The 20,014-nt window shown below is 39.8% G+C and overlaps 1 protein-coding gene across 1 annotated transcript in view; it reads left to right on the top strand.

Annotated features, from left to right (window-relative positions):
• EXT2 (exostosin glycosyltransferase 2) overlaps positions 1-20,014 on the top strand; it is a 125,451-nt gene that overhangs the window by 31,251 nt on the left and 74,186 nt on the right. The window contains exons 6-7 of the mRNA XM_015425727.1: positions 1,562-1,701; positions 2,403-2,496. Of these exons, the coding sequence (XP_015281213.1) occupies positions 1,562-1,701; positions 2,403-2,496 (234 nt within the window). The remainder of the gene's footprint in view (positions 1-1,561; positions 1,702-2,402; positions 2,497-20,014) is intronic.

The following is a 20,014-nucleotide window of genomic DNA, read 5'->3' as shown; positions in this document are numbered from 1 at the left end:
AACTGGCAGAGATTGACCAAGAGAGAGATCTTGGAGTCGTAGTAGATAACTCACTGAAAATGTTGCGACAGTGTGCGACTGCAATAAAAAAGGCCAACACCATGCTGGGGATTATTAGGAAGGGAATTGAAAACAAATCAGCCAGTATCATAATGCCCCTGTATAAATCAATGGTGTGACCTCATTTAGAGTACTGTTTCTGGTCACCACACCTCAAAAAGGACATTATAGCATTGGAAAAAGTGCAGAAAAGGGCAACTAGAATGATAAAAGGGTTGAATGATAAAAGGAAGAAAGGTTAAAGCGCTTGGAGCTCTTTAGCTTGGAGAAACGATGGCTGAGGGGGTGACATGATTGAGGTTTATATGATTATGCATGGGATAGAGCAGGTCAAGAAAGAAGTACTTTTCTCCCTTTCTCACAATACAAGAACTCGTGGGCACTCAATGAAATTGCTGAGCAGTCGGGTTAGAACAGAAAAAAGGAAGTACTTCTTCACCCAAAGAGTGATTAACACATGGAATTCATCTGCCATAGGAGGTGGTGGTGGCTACAAGCATGGATGGCTTCAAAAGGGAATTAGATAAACATATAGAGCAGAGATCCATCAGTGGCTATTAGCCACAAGGTATAGATAGGAACTCTCAGTCTGGGGCAAGTGATGCACTGTATTCTTGGTGCTTGGGGGGGGGCAACAGTGAGAGGGCTTCTAGTGTCCTGGTCCCACTGGTGGACCTCCTGATGGCACCTGGTATTTTTGGCCACTGTGTGACAGACTGTTGGACTGGATGGGCCATTGGCCTGATCCAGCATTTAGGTCTGACAGAAGAGACTGGACAGTAGGTTGAAACTGCCAGTCTAGCCAAACAGAAAAGGATTATTGCTCCTAGGAAGAGGAGGATATTTCTTACACAGTTATTGAGAGGGTTCAGCTCAGAAGGGACCCCTAGTTTGTGTGAAAAGGGAAACAGTTTTAGACTGCTCAAGGGTTAAAAAAAGAAGAAGTTATAATCCCACAAGGGAAGTATTTAGATATAGGAAGAAAGTACTAACTTCCAGGAAACTATATGAAACATTGTTGCTGAAAGAAATCTCCAAGGCAAACAAACCTCTCAGTTAGGAACTGAGTCTCTGAGAATATAAGCTTCAACTATACTTTGTTGCCTGTTCAAAATATTATTATAATTTGTATAAACAAGATTTACCTTAACTTCTTGTCCCCTGCCCTATTCCTAACCCAACTGTGCCTGCTCAATAAAATCAACTTTTCTGTTTGAACTTTACTTTGTGTCAAGTGCCATGTCCAACGGGATTTATAAGAGGGCCCCTGCTTAGTTACAATAAATCTCTAGCCTGGTTAAATAACTTCTCTATCACAAGGTGGGACATGCAGAAAGTTATAATTCTGTAATTAAAATATGCTGCTAAGAGGCTGCTCAGTCACGGTGGGGAACAGCATTCTGACGGGGAAATCTGCCTCACCAGAGTAAGGAAGGGAGTTGTGTATATTACAGAAATAAATTTCCTCACATTGTCTACATTTGATGCCATTTCTTAACAGGAAGCTACGTTTTGTGTGGTTTTGCGTGGTGCCCGCTTAGGACAAGCTGTGCTGAGTGATGTCCTTCAGGCTGGATGCATTCCTGTTGTCATAGCTGATTCTTATATACTGCCTTTCTCTGAAGTTCTGGACTGGAAAAGGTACATTTTCTGTAATTTTTCTGTGTGTTGTTTATTTATTTTATTTTTATTTATGACATTTATACCCCACCCTCCCCGCGAACGGGCTCAGGGCGGCTCACATAAGGCACCAAGTACGTTCAGTATACAAAATTACGTGATATAAATACAAATTTAAAACAACTTAAAATCAGTTCTACGGATGCACACATAGACTCCTAACATCTTGTGTAACGGGGGAAGGCTGGGGTGATGGAAAGATGTTACCCCACCCCCCCAGTGGTCTCTCTCTGTAACAGAGCGGTGGTGTAAGTGGCCGTTTGTTTGTATCCTATGTGAGTGTAGAAGGTTGTCATTGAACAAACCATTAAGACTACCGATGTGCATTCATGGTATGTACATTCATGGGCAGAGTGTTATATTTATATGGTGTCGGAATATGTGTGGAGAGGGTGACCTGTGACCAGCTATTACTATTCAACTTACATAGTTCACTGTCTGTCCATTCCCCCGCCCCTAGGCTGGGCTTATCAATTTGGCTCCATGAAAAAGTTTTACAATTTAATGGGACTAATGAATTAGCAAATTTGGAAGCCTGTTTGCCTTTCTTTGAAACATATTGCTGCCTAAGGAGAGCTGGTGGTACAAATAGATCAACAAAATGTTCTTGGGCAGCATTTTCTGAAATTCTACTTGTTTCCTGTTTTGTGTTTCTACCTTAGAGCTTCTGTAGTGATACCTGAGGAAAAGATGTCTGATATGTACAACATCCTGCAAAGCATACCCCAGCGACAGATTGAAGAGATGCAGAGACAGGTAGAATTAACTTAGTAGAGGACATATATTGAGAGGCCAGCATGGTATAATGGTTAAGAGCAGCAGACTCTAATTTGGAGAACTAGGTTTGTCTTTCCAGTCCTCTACATGAAGCCTGCTGGTTGACCTTGGGCCAGTCACAGTTCACTCAGAACTCTCTCAGCCCCACCTACCTCACAAGGTTCCTGTTGTGGGGAGAGGAAGGGAAGGAGATTGAAAATTGCTTTGAGACTCCTTAAGGTAGAGGAAAGTGTATAAAAAACTACTCTTCTTCCCACGGCCAGATCCAGCGGTGCTGTTCTGCCAGTACTTCCATTGGCAGTGGAGGGGTGGGTGGATAATTTTTTCCCCACCCCTCTGTTGCAGATGGTCAATTCAAGCCCCTCTGTACTGAGAGGGGCCCCTCATTCTTGGGAGCAGAGTTTGGGGTGGGGAGGAAACTTAATTGGCTACAAGGGGGAAAGATCCATTTTGCAAGCCTCACTGTACTTGCAGTTCTTTGGATTTAGTTCATTGTCCTTGGAGCCAAAACACATTTTCATAATTGGCTATTGTGAAATTGGGCAAGTGGCATAATAATCTTTATTTTCTCAAATTTCAGTGTTCAGTTTGGACATTTGTTCAGAGGGGGTGCAGAATATTGTATGTTGATGAATTGTACAGAGTAAATACAGTGAAACTTTTTAGACGTCTGTTTCACAGTGGTCAACCCTGCTGAATTTGTAAAATGTGATTATCAGCTGCATCTGACATCACATGGAGCTTAAGTCCCACAGAAGTTAATGGAATTTGGTCTGAGTAACTTTGGGACTAACGTGGGTTAGATCTTTACTTTCTAGAAATGATAAGCAGGATCAAAATAAGAATGATTAATAAAGGTTCCTTGTCAACTTGGATCTTTGATCATTGCATTTTATTACTTATGGAAGTTGGACTTGGTGGGGTTGGTTTGTAGGTGTTGCTGCACACAACAAAGGGTAGATGTCCAAGCTACTGCAAATCTTTTGCGATTAAGGCTTTCTGCCCTTCTGGCTTTCTTCTGAAGTATTGAATTAACAGGGCTCACCGCAATCGTAAATGGAATCACACCCTTTTAAGCCCATTGACTTCAACTCTATTTAGCACTTCACTGTTAGGAACTTAGTATGGGCATGCATTACTTGAATTCCTTGTGAGATCTGCAGTTCTGTCTGCATTGTGATTCTGTATAGATGTGGGATTTAAGAGGTTTTCCCAAGACACTGAAAGTAAGGTTTTGCAGTCAGCTGTTATATGCTAGAGTACCCCTCTCCTCTTAACCAGAACAATAATCTTTTTCTTTATTCTTAGGGTTCATGTAAGTCACAGAATGTAGCTTTTCATCATATAGAACTTATGTTTTTCTATCATACCGAGCACATACAGTTCTACTTACAGATACTGTAAACAAGCCTCAGGCTTGACAGTTTCAGTATAACAGTGTTGTGAACAAAGATTTAAATAAAACCATCTCATGGCCAGTGTACCGTTGTTTTGTTTGCTGGGTGATCTGAATCAAGATCTGTATGCTTAGCGATAATGCATTCCATAGATGCATTTCTGAAGTTAATAGAGATCTATCAGTGCTCATACACTACAAAATGGAAACAAGGAGGTCTTGGATAGTAGTTTTCAGGTTATGTAATCCAGATTGCTGAAGCAGTGGAGCATTTCCCTAAGTACATGCCTCCATGTACATGCACATAAACTACTTTAATTGTGATATGATCGGCTTGTCTGCACCAAGCTTTGTGAGAGAGGAAGAAATTTGACTGTAACAACACAACAAATCTGACTATGAAATAAAGCATAAACATTTCCAGTGAATATAAAAAACAGTATTTTGAAGAAATAGGAATTTTCATATGCAAATTTCTTGACTTGAAGCAGTGCAGAGAAATCTAGTGTGCTGCTGGATAATGTGAGAGCTACTTGGATTGCTTTTAACTCATGTTACTTCCATGTATGTTTTCTGTGACTCTACTGAGATTTTTCCTGTGCTTTGAGACTTTACTAATATGTCAAACAGCCAGAAGAGGTCTCTCTGCCCTCTATTCATGCTAATTGTTCTTAGCCTTGCTAGATGTTGAAACAAAATGGTTTAATACTCCAATGTGCTTAGGCTAGAAACTGTTACCTTTATAACAACAAAAGCATGGTTTTGCTGTAAGCATGTTTACGGATGTGACTGTTTTGATGTCCATTTTAGCTCTTCATATTAGCAATATTTACTTTTTTCTACAGATGCAAGGCTGCTCGTTTCAGCAGAAACATTTGCTTGTGGTGGAAATGTTGTAGGAAGTAACCATAATAGCATCAGTTATAATCTAAAACCTGCTACAGTTTCTGAATGATTGTAAGTGTAGCTCCCCCTTATTCCTTCTGATATGTAGAGGATGCAACATCTGGCAAAGATGTAGGGATGAAATTAGAGCCACATCTGTCAGTGTTCTGGAATCATAGCGCTGGAAGGGCTCCAGTGGTTCATCTGATCAATTCCCCAATTCCAAGTAAGGCTATCCCACACCTAAAACCCTTGACAAATGCATAGCTGGCTTTTTTGAGAATCCTTTCACTCTCTCTGTAGCCAGTTTATCCTGCTGCTGCCTTTTTAGTTAGGCTGTATTTATATTGGCACATTTTTTTATTTGCATGCTTTTTTCACCAACCTTATTATCACTTATGAGGCTACAAGCTTTAATCCATGGATTAATCAGTTAAATATTTAGTTGAGTAAAAGAGAACATTTCAATTGGGGAATGTAAATTCAATAAATGGAGCTGTGAGTTAAGGGTAGACTTTGGTTTTTGAGGCTGTTTTGGTTTGGGCATGTTAATGTATGAGGGAACAAAAGAGAGAATGTTACATGTACTTCATTAAATATTGGTAGCTTTTATGAAAATGTCAAGTTTTTTCCTTTTACTTCCACATCTCAAAAAGGCACTCTTATTAAGTCTTGTAATATGAAAATTAATTTAAATATGATTATCTGGTTTTTAAACCAACTATATAACTAAAAATTCTTTGATCGGCAATAATAATTTTGCTTACTTAGATTCAGCCTCTAGCATGAGCAGAACTACTTCTGCTAGTATATAGAAAGGGAGTGTGTAGGTTGCTAAGTTGGGCTGAAAGTATGCCAAGATCAGATTCAAAGGAGCAAGGATCATATTCTAAGGGGCCTGGGCCTTTGTATTAATATAAATGTCCAGGGGAAAAATACAACATGGCATTCCACACATTGCCACTGATTGTTGTGAAGTCTCATGTAAGCAGTGAATAGAACATACTTGCATTGCATGTGTTGCCAGCCCTGTTTATTAGTTGATCCTTATGTTAAAGTGTCTGTGGAATTTCCCCAGAATTGTATGGCTATGTAATTTTTGTAGGAATTATAGTCAGAAAATGGTCTCCAGCATAGATGCTGAATAGCAAAGCAAGTCTGTGGATTCACAGCATTAGCTTGCCTGAAGTAAACCACCACCTGCTCAACAGCTGTTTGCTTCTTCTATCTGTCTCTTGTTTTTTGGCTGTAAAGCTATTTCACAATGAAGTGATGGGTTAAAGATGGCCCTCGACACAAAGGTTAAAACCATACTTGTTTTCTCTCTAATGTGAAGGGAATGGGGGCGAGAAGAGGGTGCTTTGGTTTGCTGTCACATTGATTCTGTAGATTTTTGTTCTCTATGCTTTCCTTTCATTTTTGCCTGTCAGAAAGGCATGGACCTCTGTGATACTGTGCAAGCACCCATGATTAAACAAAATCACCAGAATATAAAGTTTCAGGACTGGCAAAGAGCAAGGGGAACATTATCATATTTAATGGAAACTGCTAAGAGAATTCCAAGTTGAAACTCCATGAAAGCTTATACATTAGCTTGTGGCTGGTGGGAACCCGAGTGGTAAAAGGTGGGGAGGAAGGGGGATTGAGGATAATATTCCTGTTCTACAGTTTGATTCAGGTGGGTAGCCGTGTTGGTCTGAAGCAGCAGAACAAAGTTTGAGTCCAGTGGTGTCTTTAAGACCAACAAAGTTTAATTCAAGGTATAAACTTTCGTGTGCAAGCTGTTTGCGCGATTAAGAACAAATAAGATTATACAAAGTGTTCTAGCTACTTTCAAGATTACTGTATGGTCTATTTTAATCCAAACATAGTCTTGGTAGGAGAACTGCTAATTGTTAGTGCTTAGCTGTAGCTTGCTTTTCTTTTTCTATTTTTCTTTTCTTTCTGTTTTTATAACTTATAGCAGTTGTTTAGTATTTAACTAATATTTAATATTTTCAGTTACAGTTCATATGCACAACCTGTACTGGATTTGAAGGAATGAATGTTTTTTCTTTGTTTCTAGTAGCTTTACATTTCACACCTCTGTGGCGTCACTGACACCATGTATACTCTAGAATACCGTTTTACCAGTACTTCTTTCTGGCTTCCAGCACCATACCAAGCATGTTTGCATATGTTGTCTAACACTGATACAGATTTTAAATACCAATCCTGCACGTGTCAGAACTTAAAATTCATTTTTTCCCCATCAAACCAGTTGACAGCATAACCTCCTAGAAAAATCATGATTTGTTGATAGAACTGAAACCATAAAATAGTAATAGTAATTTTAAAGGTATGTTTTTGGAGTGAAAAAACATTGTAAACACCACCCCTGCCATCTTCAGGAAGTATGTTAAAGCTTCTTCAGCATGACCATTTTACAGCTGATTTTTTTTCTGAAATTTGGTCAGATCGCACTCCTTGCCCACTAAGTTATCTGTGTTGAATCTCAGATAGAAGAGGCAAAATGTCTGGATTGTATAAGAGAATTTTCAGACATTATAGTGAGTTTAACATGGTTTTTATTATATAGGTTGTTCCACACTGTTAATTTGAGTCAGTGACCCCAAACACAGATTACAACCATTTTTTTCTAATATATGGAAACATATTAGAACATGTTTCTTTAACTTAGAATATTTTACAAAAGTGTTAAAATGGCTGTTTATCAGTTGCTGTAAAATGCTTTGCTTTGAGTGAGACAGCTAATTAGAGGTGGCAGTTGGCATTCTAAAATGTCTCAACTGGAACGGTTTCTTGGTAATTCAGTGACCAGTTTCATTCATGTTTTTGCTGCTTGCATACCAAGTATATCTTAAGCTAGAAAATACAAATGGTTTTCTGACTCCTATGCATCCATTTGTGTGTGACTGCTTTTTAGATTTTTAAAAGCTGCTTTGGAAGTCCAGTGCCTTGGTCTCTACAGAAACCTTTTTTAAAAAAAGAAATAGCATAAATTTGCAGTATGTAAAAGCTAGGAAATTCATTTTGTATGTTTCTGCTGGTGAGGGAAAAATGCTTTCCATTGTCTTTATGTATTAATGTGCTGCTGTTATAATGAATGTACAATATATGTTCACGTGTTACTTTAGCCCCTAGGAAAAGATCTTGGATATTATGAAGGCAGACTTTATTCAACATGGTCTTAGTTTGCAGAACTGCCAGGAAAACATATGCCATATAAATCAGAGGCAAGGAGCCATGGTATTTTCTGGTTTAATCAAAACCTAGGAATTGGGAGGCTTGAGTTTTCTTCTCCCCACCCTCCTTTTCTTTGCTGTCTCTGGCTTTCAGTGAGACCTTGGGCAGTCCCAGCATTCTAAACTTTTTATAATCAAGCATGCTAAACTTTTTGTTAACCAAGGCCCCAACCCCACCTGAATCTTGACACATCTCTGACTTCTAATCCTGGAAGCTGATTTGTGTTCATGCTTAAATCCCATACAGTCGTGCCTTAAAAGAATAAAAATATGGTGGCCATGTGTGCTTGGAGAGAATGTCCCCATTTTTTTTCCCAGAGCCCCTCCTTTTTGTTTTACAGAAACCAGAGTTTTATTCTGGCTTTATCTAACCCCAACAGACTTGCCACTTGGAAGAGATGTGAGCCAGCTGAACTTATGAAACTGATATCAAGCTGGATGAACACATGGATTTCAGAGACCACCCTATGTCTGTGAAGCAGCTCTGTTGCCAGCCTGATTTCTAAAGAGCTACCTAGTAAGCATTCTTCTCAAACAGCCCTCCCTTTGTGGAGCCTGAAATCTGGACACTACTAAGTGTGGGTAGGAAGTCCACAAAGTCCTTGCTTTTTTCATCAGTTCTCTGAGTTGCAAATGAGCAGAGAATTATGAGAAGTTTCTAAGGCTGTATAAAAAGGCTGTGAATGTACGCATAAGTAGCAGAGACAATGAGAAGGACAGAATTCATCACAGCACTTTACTGCTTGAATTCCATACCTCTAGGACAACCGTTCTCCTTTTCAGCTTTTGATGTTAACTATTCTGTTTGTTTGTATTTTGAATCAGATTACTTCAGTTACAGGCACTCATGATTTACTCCCATGCTTAAAGACTAGCTACACTTGATGTGCAAATATGTGTAACTGAGATTCAAGGTCACTCCTCTTTCCTCCCTCCTTCTGTGGAGAGGGTTGATTTTGAGTGAGTATGCTGGGAAGGCATCTGTACCCAACTTCTGCTTCTCCACTCCAAATCACACCTACTCGAAACTTCTCTTCCCTTGGCAGAATTCAAAATGTGTGTTTGCCTTCTCAAATATGCATTTGGAACCCAATATGCATGTGGGAAGGGAGAAGGCTTTGTGAGGGATACCAATTTGGATTACCAAAGCAGCAGACAGGAAAAAGATAAAGTGTCTTCTCTTTTAACCTCTACTTCAAATAGGTTCTCCTCCTGGGAAGAAAAATGGCCAGTAATACAAGTTTGCATGCAATATGTTATTAGTCTCTTGTTTTTGTTCTAATATTGCAAATCAGTCTGTTTCTGTTACAAGAGTATCTGCTTTTCATACAGAAGGTCCCAGGCTCAGTCTCTGGATTCACCAGCTAAAAGAATCAGGCAGGGCAGGCCCAAGGATTTTTGGCACCCTGGGCAAATGACTTTGGTGCCCCCTGTGCTTTGGTAAAACCACTGCCTGCCCTTTTCCTGCCCTACCCTGTAGGGTAGCTGTTGTCACTCCTCCCCCTTACCCACTCATTCCACCCTCACCAAGGGGCTGTGGCTTGCTCAGTGACACCCTTTCCAACAGGGGCATGTTGGGAGGCTAAAACAGCCCTGGAAAAGGCCCACCCCATCCACTGATGAAAGGTGGGAAAGGTGTAAGGTGCAGGCTTCTGCTGGGACAGGGGGCCTCCTACTGGTGGTGCCATGGAGCAACAACAGGGCTGATTTGGACACCCTTCCACCTATGGTGCTCCAGGCCTATGTGTGCTTAATGGATGGGCTAGCTCTGGAATTGGGTAGTAAGAAAGTGAAAGACCTTTATCTAAGTTTTTGGAGAATTTTCTGCCAGTCTGAGTAGACATTACTAATTTGGTCTGATTCCATATAAGGCAGAACCATATGCTTATGTGCCAGTAGTGATAGAGTCAGTAATTGTTTCAGGTCCTCAAAATATCAGTTTTAATATATTGTGATGCCTGAAAGTGTTTAAAGCTTCAGTTGTGGGAATCACTTAAGGAAATGAATACAATACACTAGGTGCGAGCTGTATTGGAAAAGAACAGTTTCTTAAGTGCTGGGTCTTTGTACACTTTCATTCGTTCTTTTACCATAGAAGTTCCTGGTGGAATGTGCCCGGTGCTAGTAAACATTATTGGCCTTCTGAAATCCCATTCAGAAATGTATTAGAAAATGAGCAAAAAAAGGCTCAGGGCTTCTTATGCATTATGCTGCTAAATTACAACAAAGTACTTTGATTCCTTTTTTTTAAAATGCTATCAAATAGCAAACTCAGTCTGCCATTAATGGGTGGGATTGGTGCCTTACCGACATCTGCGTTCAGAAGAAGCACATCACAGGCACTGCAGTGGCAGCAATTTTACTTTTGTTCCAAGTGTTTCAACTCTGACCTTTTAAGCAGGCTTCAGTCTCCAGGTCAACTGAGACATTTGCAGGAGTAAATAATTTATTTGTTTTAATGCCACATTAAACCAGCATGAGTGACTGGTTTCTGTGACCTCCCCACCCCCCTTTGTATTTAATGTGGTGCTTTTGGCTCTCTTTTAAAGAGGACTCTGTGGAGTAATTTCGGCTCTTATCAGTTTGCTGACAGCTATATGAGCTATTACTGGCTCCAGGCAGTGTATGCCAGCGTGTGAAACTTCTCATTCAGAACTTGAGAAAAAGTTCTGTGCCAAAGGGGTTGTAAGGAATATGATGATGGGGCTGTAGGTAAATTTATGTGTTGTAGAGGGGCACGTTAGGCATCAGTAAGCAAAGTATCAACTTCCAGCTGAACTTCTGTCTGTATTTGGACATCTGTGAGAAGATGAGGATGGGCAGGATTTTGAAAGATGGGCTTTAATTTTTTTTTATTAAAGTACCAGGGTAAGAAAATACATTGCAGGAAAATGCAAGGTGCTTAAAAGGCTTCTAATTAATGTACTTGACTTTTACCCATCCATCTTTCCTTCCAGAGGGAAGACAGCATCTGTCTCTGTGCTTTTTGGAACTATTATCACACAGAAAAGAACTTTTATCCTTTGCCATTTGTAGCATTTTAGGTAGTGTGACTGGAGAGGCTAATCCCACATTAATCCTCATAGAGTGCCTCCCTAGAAGTCTACCTTTGTAAATGTCAAGCTCGAACACTTTACCATCTTATCAGATGGGTCAAGTGAGCAGCAGCACTCTTATGCCTCTTGAGAAAGATCTTTGAAACAGACTGGAAAAGGAAGGGGTGGGGGACTATTAATACCAGGAGTGGTATTTGTATTATTCTGTGATATTTTGAATGAGAGGAATGGTAGAATCACTGGTGTTTACTTAATATCTTTTTTGTTGTTGTTTACGTTCCTTAATTGGTCTTTGTCCCTTGATCACCTTGGTTGCATCCATGTACCATTGGGTGTTGTACTGTAGCAAACATTTGCGACTGAATTCCCTATGTGGACAAAGAACTCCAGTTACAAATGATTGCTTTAGCACAGTGATGCGTATGGGAAAATAAGGATTGCATCCATGTTTTTTGCCTTGCAAGGCTATTTGTTCCTTTCTCATAGCTATAATGTTATAAAGCAATCTTATGGTAGGACTTTAGGAAGGCTGGCATTTTTCCCCAAAGAATTTCCAGAGTTTAATTCTCTGTCTTTGGGAGGGATGTGCCAGTAGATATACACAGATGGCAAAGACCTCCACTCCCAAAATTATTGTTATATGTCATGTCCACTGGAGGTCATAATAAAACAGAGAAGAGAGGGAGCACCAAAAGGCAAAACAAGTTCTGTGGCTCCAAGGCTGCAGCACTGTCCAGTAGTTACTCCTTGTACTTCTCAGCACATATGCCACACCAACCTTTCCAACAGCTGGAAGACCTAGCACTGATTCTCTTGTTCTTCATATGTTACTAAGGTGAAGAAAAGAAGCTCAGGTTATATGAGTGAGTGTTGATGTGTTGAATGGCTTTAGTGCAATGTAGTTTTCCAGGCTTCTGTGTAAAGGAGTTAATTTCTCCTTTTTACTCCAGTCTGTCTTAAATTCTGATTTAAGTTTGCAGTTTTGTATCCTATTTCATCCTTTGCATGTTGGATGCAAGCCAGCTGAATTTTACAGACTAATCCACTACATTAAGAGAGCCCATATTAGGCCCCGTTCATACGAGCCCATTTGGGACGGGAGCGGGACGGAACAGGGGCGGAGCAAACGGACGCGATCCCACCTCAACATCTGGGGAGCGTGCCGTCTCCGTCCCTGATCCGGCCCAAATGGCGCTCCCATACTTCATCAAAACTACCTATCCTGGAAAGCAGTATTTTGCAGAAATCAATATGAATAGCACAATAGATGTTTGAAAGTTAAGTCAAATAGCATACAGGCAAACTGAGCAAGTTTGATTAGGGGCAAACATCTGTTAATTTCAGGCAGAAGCAGCATTGATTTGTAAGTGCTTGAACAAATACCAGCAAATAAGGAATTGACATATCAGGAATACTAGCATGGAAATGGTAGGGGAGTTGTAGCTGAACTCCCTGTGACAAATCCCTTTCCTGGATCCCCATATTTAAGTGCGCTGTTTTTAACTAAGGGTGGCTGACAACCAGTTGGAAAATGTACATATTCATAATTTGCATTTAAACTGATTAGTGGTTTAAATATGAATAATAAACCAGTTACCAAGATGACTATGAAATATTAAAGAAAGTTAAATCAGTAGTTCAGAAGCTGACTTTCATTGTTAGAAGGAAAGGTCATCCTTTGTGTTTTTAAAAATTCTGTATTTCAGTAACACACCAGAACGGCTTTTAAATATATAATTTACTGTCTGACCCTAAAATAGTACCCTCACTTTTGGTTAAAATGCCATAATTTTATCAGTTGGGAATTATGAGTAATACTGTATTATGAATCTAACATTTTGGGCATTTTAAATCCAATCCACCTGTTTATTTAGAACAGATGATTATTTTTCTCTAAAAACAGATGGAAACTAGCTTTTCATTTAGGGGGTTAGAAGCATCTTATACTATGGCTTCTTTCTGCAAAAGAGGAGACTGTGCATTCATGTTCATGAGTACAACGGAGTTTACTTTTTATTTTGTTCCTTTGTTTTTTTAAAAAAGAGAGATTAAACTATATTTTTTCTTCTTGGGGGTTAGAACATTCCTGAAGTGCAATATTTTGTCTAAGTGTCTAAATAATTAGGCCAATCATAGCTTATCAGTGTGTGTACATCCAGCAAAATAGTCATGTTTATCTAAACCCCATTATGTGCCATTTGCACACTATTTTTCTTTATTAAACTGCTGTGAGTATAAGTAGGAGGTTGATCATGTCTGAAGTAGTCATGAGAGACATAGATGGGAAAATGTGCAAATGTGTGCAAAAGCATGTGTGTTTAATTCGTACAGTGATGTGTCTGTTGATGGAGGCGAGCATAACACCAAATTTGGGATTACTTCATTCTTTCTACTTTCCAGTGTTGTACAATTCTGCATGTGACATCATTTCATCTGTTTTTCCACCCTGTTCCATATTACTGCAGATTGTTGCTTCCATGTATGTGAGGGGGATGGAGGGCAAAAAGGCTCAGTGTGCTATTTTTGGTGGAAAATAGCTGGGTCTTATTTGTTTGTGGTATGTAGTCATATACTGAGAGAAAAAGGGTTGTGTACATACAAAAAGACCAATCAGTGAAGGGAGGACTGTGTATCTAAGTATTCAATAGGCTACAAGTTATTCATATAAGGTGGGTAAAAGAATTTTAAAAAATGACTACTGAGGTTACTATAATATAGAAGAGGTGTGTATATATGTACACATATGCATATACCTGTACAATGTTTTGAATAAGCCATGTTACAGAGTGCAACTATAATATTAACATGTAAATCTGTTCCACATTTAATACAAGCTTCTAGGAAAAGCAGTGAACAAGCAAATTGTCTATCATGCACCTTAATTTATTGGTCAGAAGTACTGACTGATTGCTGCTTAGGGAAAATTGGATAACTACATTAACAAGAGTCGTTGGGAATGCATTGGAACATTTTTGTCAACTGTTTAAAGAAAATTGTTGGATAGTTAAACTTTTATGCACACTTTTGCAATCATTTGACTTTTAAGTAGCCAAGTGAATGTTTGTGGAGAATTTTCCTAATTATTGGACCATACCCAAATGTGAAATGTTCTTCTCTACTACATCTATTAATTACAAGTTCAGAGTTTAATGTGGGCCTCAGCTAGAATTGTGATTTGAAACCTAGATTTATCATAGATTAGATCTAAATTTATTTTAGTGCCCAGCTTCAGCCCTGAAAGGTGAGAGAAAGAAATAGTGCTTCAGAGCATGCTAAGTGCCTGTCTCTCATGATGAGTAATAAGTCAGTTCTCACACTCCGGGTTTACGGTTGCTGAGACAAAGAGTTCATCTTCTGGGTGAGATGGATTGTTCCACCTTTTGCTTTATAAATCATGCACTGCCAGCTAAAGCAAAATTCTCACAATCGGTTCACTTAATGGAGTGTTGTGGAAGCTGAGGGCCCTGTTAAATAAGAGGCATCCACTTGTACTCTTGACTAAAAGACAGCATTTTAATACAAGAAATACCTGTGTGAAGTAAGAGGAATCTGGCAAACTTCATGTGTATGATTGACAGTGGACTTTCTTTGTCTAACTGTGCTAAATCAAGGGAATTAAAACTTCTATCTCTTGACAGTAATGAAAAATCTTAGGCAAGATCAATGTTGTTGTGGTAGTGGGTGTTTTTTTTAAATTAAAAGTTTCCAGCCAGGTTTTAAGTGACCAAGTCTTAGAACCAGGGCAGCTGCTGACCAAGGGAGATGCTAGGGGACATTGTACCAAATCACAGTTGGAAGCATCAGTGTGTAGCTCTGAAAGCTGGGAAAGGTGTAAACAGATCCTCAATTTATCTGCCGAATGGGCTCTCCAAACACTGTTTTATTGGACAGTGGCTCCTGCTTTACTAACCTCTAACCTTAGTGGTGCTTGGAGGTGCTACCCACTGACCAGCCTTGTCTTTGAACCTCTTTCGGTTCCTGCCACCTCAAAGGCTTACTGTTGGATTGCTGTGTTTTTCTTGGGACTTCACCTCTCAGCAGGAGGCCTGCAGCAGGGAAAACTGATCCACCCTTAGAACGTTGACATATTTGAAAGCGATACCCTCGAGACTTGAAACCTATTGCTTTCTGTTTCAGGAGCTGTCTGTCACTTGTCAAAAAATGTAGCTGAACCTTTTTTTACCCCCTTCCAGTTGGAAGACATATTGTATTAGAACATATTATAAAGTTATGTGTAACATTAATTTTCCACTTCTTTACCTAATACTTAATGAATTTGCAATAACTATAGTAGAGCTGAATAACTATACATTTAATAACTGTACATGCATCTGAGGAAGTGTGCATGCACACGAAAGCCCACACCTTGAATAAAACTTTGTTGGTCATAAAGGTGCCACTGGACTCAAACTTTGGTCTACTGCTTCAGACCAACACAGCTAATCTTTTTTATCTTATCTCCCACTCAGCTGTTTACAGTGTTGCCAGCCTTTGCTGTAAGAGTAGTCTTGATTGCTTGATGCAAGTGTGCATGGCAGATATTAGCAGGCCAGTAAGCCCATGATGTTTTCCAGCAAAGCTATTAGTTGACATCCCAACTTTATCTGGGCAGTCCCTCCTAGCATGTAAGGTTGACAGGCTGCCATATGTCATAAATGGCAAATAAAAGCACAATGACAGATTAAAAAGTATTAACTCCACAATACTGTTTTTTCCAGCATTAGAATTAAGAAAGTAGAATGGCTACAACTGTGCAGCAGTAGCCACTAATAATAATTTGTAGCACTCCTGTATAGCAGACTTCCTTTGGCTCACTTGGAATGATGTTTTGAAACTTAGTAAAGTTTAGATGTGGAATAAGGATCAAGAAGTTTAACAGGTCAGAAGTTTTAGTGATGTAGAGTAAGTATCTCAACATACCTTCCCTTTTTAACTTCACCATTGGGAGACATATCCATGATGTCAGGAGTTTACAGCAATAAAATTGAGAACCCATGGAACGCAACTCCCAGGTGACTAGTATGTGGAACGTTAGGCAAGCATTTTGAACCATGACCTTAGTGCTGAAACTACAAAACAAATGTGGGCAATACCTAAGAATTTGTTTCCTGAATCCAGCTCATTTTCAGATCAGACTACTAGAAAGAAAAAGCTTCAGGTATTCCTGTTTCTGTGTTTTTAAAGTCTGGATTAGAGTATTGTATATAGTCTGGTGACAGTAGCTTTGGCTGTATTCAGAATTATAAGAGCATGTGAACTACCATGTGGGGTCAGGGAATCTGGTTACAGAATTTCAGTGTTTAATTCATTGTGAAATATGCCCACCTAATATTATTTGGTTGAAATGTATGGCATACTAGAACTTTTTGAAATAGTCAACATGATGTCAAATGTGGCAGCAAAGCAAAAAACAAAACAAAGTGCCACCCACCCAATATATTTTATTCTTCTACATGTTTTTGGGTTTGCTGATCACAAATATGAGTGATATGATCTCAGCATCATCTGAACAATTTTTAAATGACCGCTGTAGTTCCTGTTCAATACATTATGTCCTTCTATTGGATTAGAAATTAGTTTAAGTTGTTCAAACATACTGGACAGATGCTGCCAGACTTTATATAGTGCTTCTCAGAAGTTGGTCTTTGCTTTTACCAGGAAGACAGAATTGGGTTTCCTAGTCAGTTTTGAAATGAATGTAAGAATGACTCATTTCTTAAAATGCTGAGGTTTGTATGGAGAATGCTTGTATGAGCATGAGTTTACAAATGTTCTATTGCATTAACTAGTTTAAAATATGTACATGGAACTGGGTCAAGTGTTTGGAAGAAAATGTAAGATTTGACCATTTATAGCCACCCAACCTGAGAATCCTCATCTGGAAACCTGGAACCTCTTAATGTTTGTAGAACTGGGTATTTCAAATGAGAGACTCATATTTGCAATGACTTTTACAGAAAATTATATAGGTGCTATACCTCATACACTGAATTGAGAGCATGTGTGGTAGAGAATCTAATGCATGAGTGGATTAATTTCTGTATATGCATATGCAGGTGTTGTTGTTTTTTAATCAATGGAACTTGTAGTCATATTAAAGGGTGCTGAATTGCAGCTGAACACTTTACAGAATATCCTCTTTAGCACTGGTTTCAATATGAATGTGCCCATGACAATGCATGGCCATTAAGTTCAAAGTAAGAGTCTGCGTGGATGGAGTTGGTTTGAAAGAGCTTCACGTAAGGAAAAATACAAATATAACCTTTGGGGGAATTGTGATGCTGTTAGAACAACCATCTCAGCCTAACAGACCTGCTGGTCGTGAAAGAGGCATGATTTTCTGTAACCTTTCTCCCATAGGAAAGCCGTTAAAATAAAGCAGCCTTGGCCAGCATGAAAATGCTAACACTTCAGGATCCCATAAACCGTGTAAAGTGTGGCACTGTGGGAATTCTTGACTTTTGCAATGGGGCAAAATCTTACAGCGCCATGGCGCCTCACTGTTGGATTAGGCAGTTAATTTTTATTGCCTTCTTCCAAGTGCTCTCCGTTTGCGCACCCCCCCCCCCAGTTTTGCCTGAGTGAATGATGAAAGCTAAAGCATTTCCTAGTGTGATGAATCTGTTGCCGTTAATTGTTCCTTTCTGTTTGTCCTACCTAGTATTAATTTCTTTAACTCTTTCCAGTGATGCATTGTGATGGAGCACCTCATGTTGCATTAATGTTATGTCTTACAAATTCTATAAGAATGGAGCAATGGTATAACCTGATTCTGTCCAGGCTTGTGAAGAACTGCTGTGCATGAGGGTCTGTTTTCAAACCGCAAACCAGTTCACTCTAAGCCTTTAAACAACAACAAGAAATTGCACAGCTAGGTAAAATTGGGGCATTTGACAGTGCCTGTACCTTCATTAGCTTTTAGACTGTGTCTTTCAATTACGGGGGGGGGGGGAACTTAGAAGAAGAATTTCCTGCTGTGTTCAGTCATGTTCTGTGTCAGACAGTATTGAATGACTGACTAGTCATATTAATCAGTTTATTTTCTGGAAAAGCAAACAAGGTGGGAAGGAAGCCTTGAGCCTTGAAAACATCTGTTTGGAGACTTGTAATCCCCTTGGAAAGTTTTGGATTCTGTCTTAAAGAAACGTAACTCAGAACACTATAGTCCGTTGAGAAAACCTTGGTGTAGTTCTTGTGTGAAATTAATAATTACATAAACATTTGGGCTATAAAAGATAAATTCCCTTCCTTCTCTGTTCCCCGATTCTCCTTATTAGTCATAGTGTGAAAATGCAGTTTTTTGTAAGACTGCTGGTAGGACGTTTGCCAAATGAACCTGGAAGAGAAGATGCCCACTATATTAAGAGCAATTAAATAAAGCATTTTCAGATTTTGACTAATGGCAGAGAAACCTGTTTGAGAAGGAGTTTGATGGCGTTATACTGAGAATGACATAAATATCCTCTAAAGCTCTTTTAGCTACTGCAGAGCAAAGTACTAACCGCACAATCTTAGATAATATTTTGACCTAGTATGCCACAGAAGGAATAGAGAATATGGCACATTGTACATGTAGTCATGCCGGCCACATGACCATGGAAACGTCTTCGGACAGCGCTGGCTCTTCGGCTTTGAAACGGAGATGAGCACTGCAACCCTAGAGTCGGATTCGACTGGCTTTCGAGCAAGGGAACCTTTACCTTTACTTTACATGTATACTTGCAGATAGTACTGTAATTTTCGGTCTATCATTTAAGCCCTTTGGATTCTTTGCAGATGTAGGTGCTTAGGGCACTCATGTGACCATCTCTTGATGTATTTTTGTTTAGAAAGACCTATATTTGTACAGCCCTGACCTGATAGCCTTGTCAGATCACAGAAGCTAAGCAAGGTTGGCCCTGGTCAGTATTTTGATGGGAGAACACTGTGGAATATCAGGGGTCACAACGCAGAGCCAGGCAGTGGCAAACCACTTCTGAACATCATTTGCCTAGAAAACCCTACAGGGTTGTTGTAAGTCAGCTGTGACTTGACAGCAAAAAAAAATCATATAGGAAGAGAATGGGCTGTTGTATATGTGACATGCTGTAGGTTGGCTGCTAGAGCCCATGTTAATGTAAAATATTTACATTAAAATGTTAGACTATTAAAATACATGACTGCTCCCATGCCACTAACAAAAACAAACCAGACATGTGGATTACATTCCAAAGGCCAACCTAAACAGTTTGGCCTTGCATGCCATGTGGAAACTAAACAAGTCCGGCAGGGCATGGATATCATCAGAGAGTGCATTCCACAGGGTAGGGGCCACAACTGAGAAGGCCCTTCCCTTGGTGACAGCTAACCGAGCCATCCTGGGGCCAGGCACCTGCAAGAGGTCCCTAGAGTATGACCATAGGAAGTACAGGGGGTTGTAACAGGAGAGGTGTTCTCCCTCTGAGGTGGAGGCCATCTTGTGGGTGATTCCCACCTGTCACTCAGGGAGGCAGGAACAAATCAAACTTCCTGTTTCCTGTGGTGGGAGTCACCCTGGCTCAGTTTCTTTCCTGCCTCAGAAGGGAGAGCAGCTTGTTAGGGTTTCTCTACCAATCTTGCTATTTATACTTGTCTTACTGAATTTCTACTACTATTGTCCTTATAACTTCTTTCCTTATAACTTTTATTACCTCACCAAAAAAAAAAATAAAAAAATTTCTGACTGACTTCCCCCCCCCCCTCCCCTGTCGCCGGCAGATACAGGCCGCGAGAAGGACGCCGAGAAAAAACGGGCGAAAGTGAAACTGACCAAGCGCAAGGGCGAGAAAGACGCGGCGGACGTTTCGAAGCGCTCTAAAGCATATGCTTCATCCTCAGGGGATTGCCACCACGGCGTAACCCCGCGATCCGAGCCCATTACGATGCAAGGGCAGAGC

This window comes from Gekko japonicus, unplaced genomic scaffold (genome assembly GCF_001447785.1).
Source record: "Gekko japonicus isolate JY-2015 unplaced genomic scaffold, Gekko_japonicus_V1.1 scaffold1611, whole genome shotgun sequence".
NCBI classification, from domain to species: domain Eukaryota; kingdom Metazoa; phylum Chordata; class Lepidosauria; order Squamata; family Gekkonidae; genus Gekko; species Gekko japonicus.
Note: the sequence above shows the minus strand (reverse complement) of the source record. Positions and strands in the feature narration are given on the sequence as shown.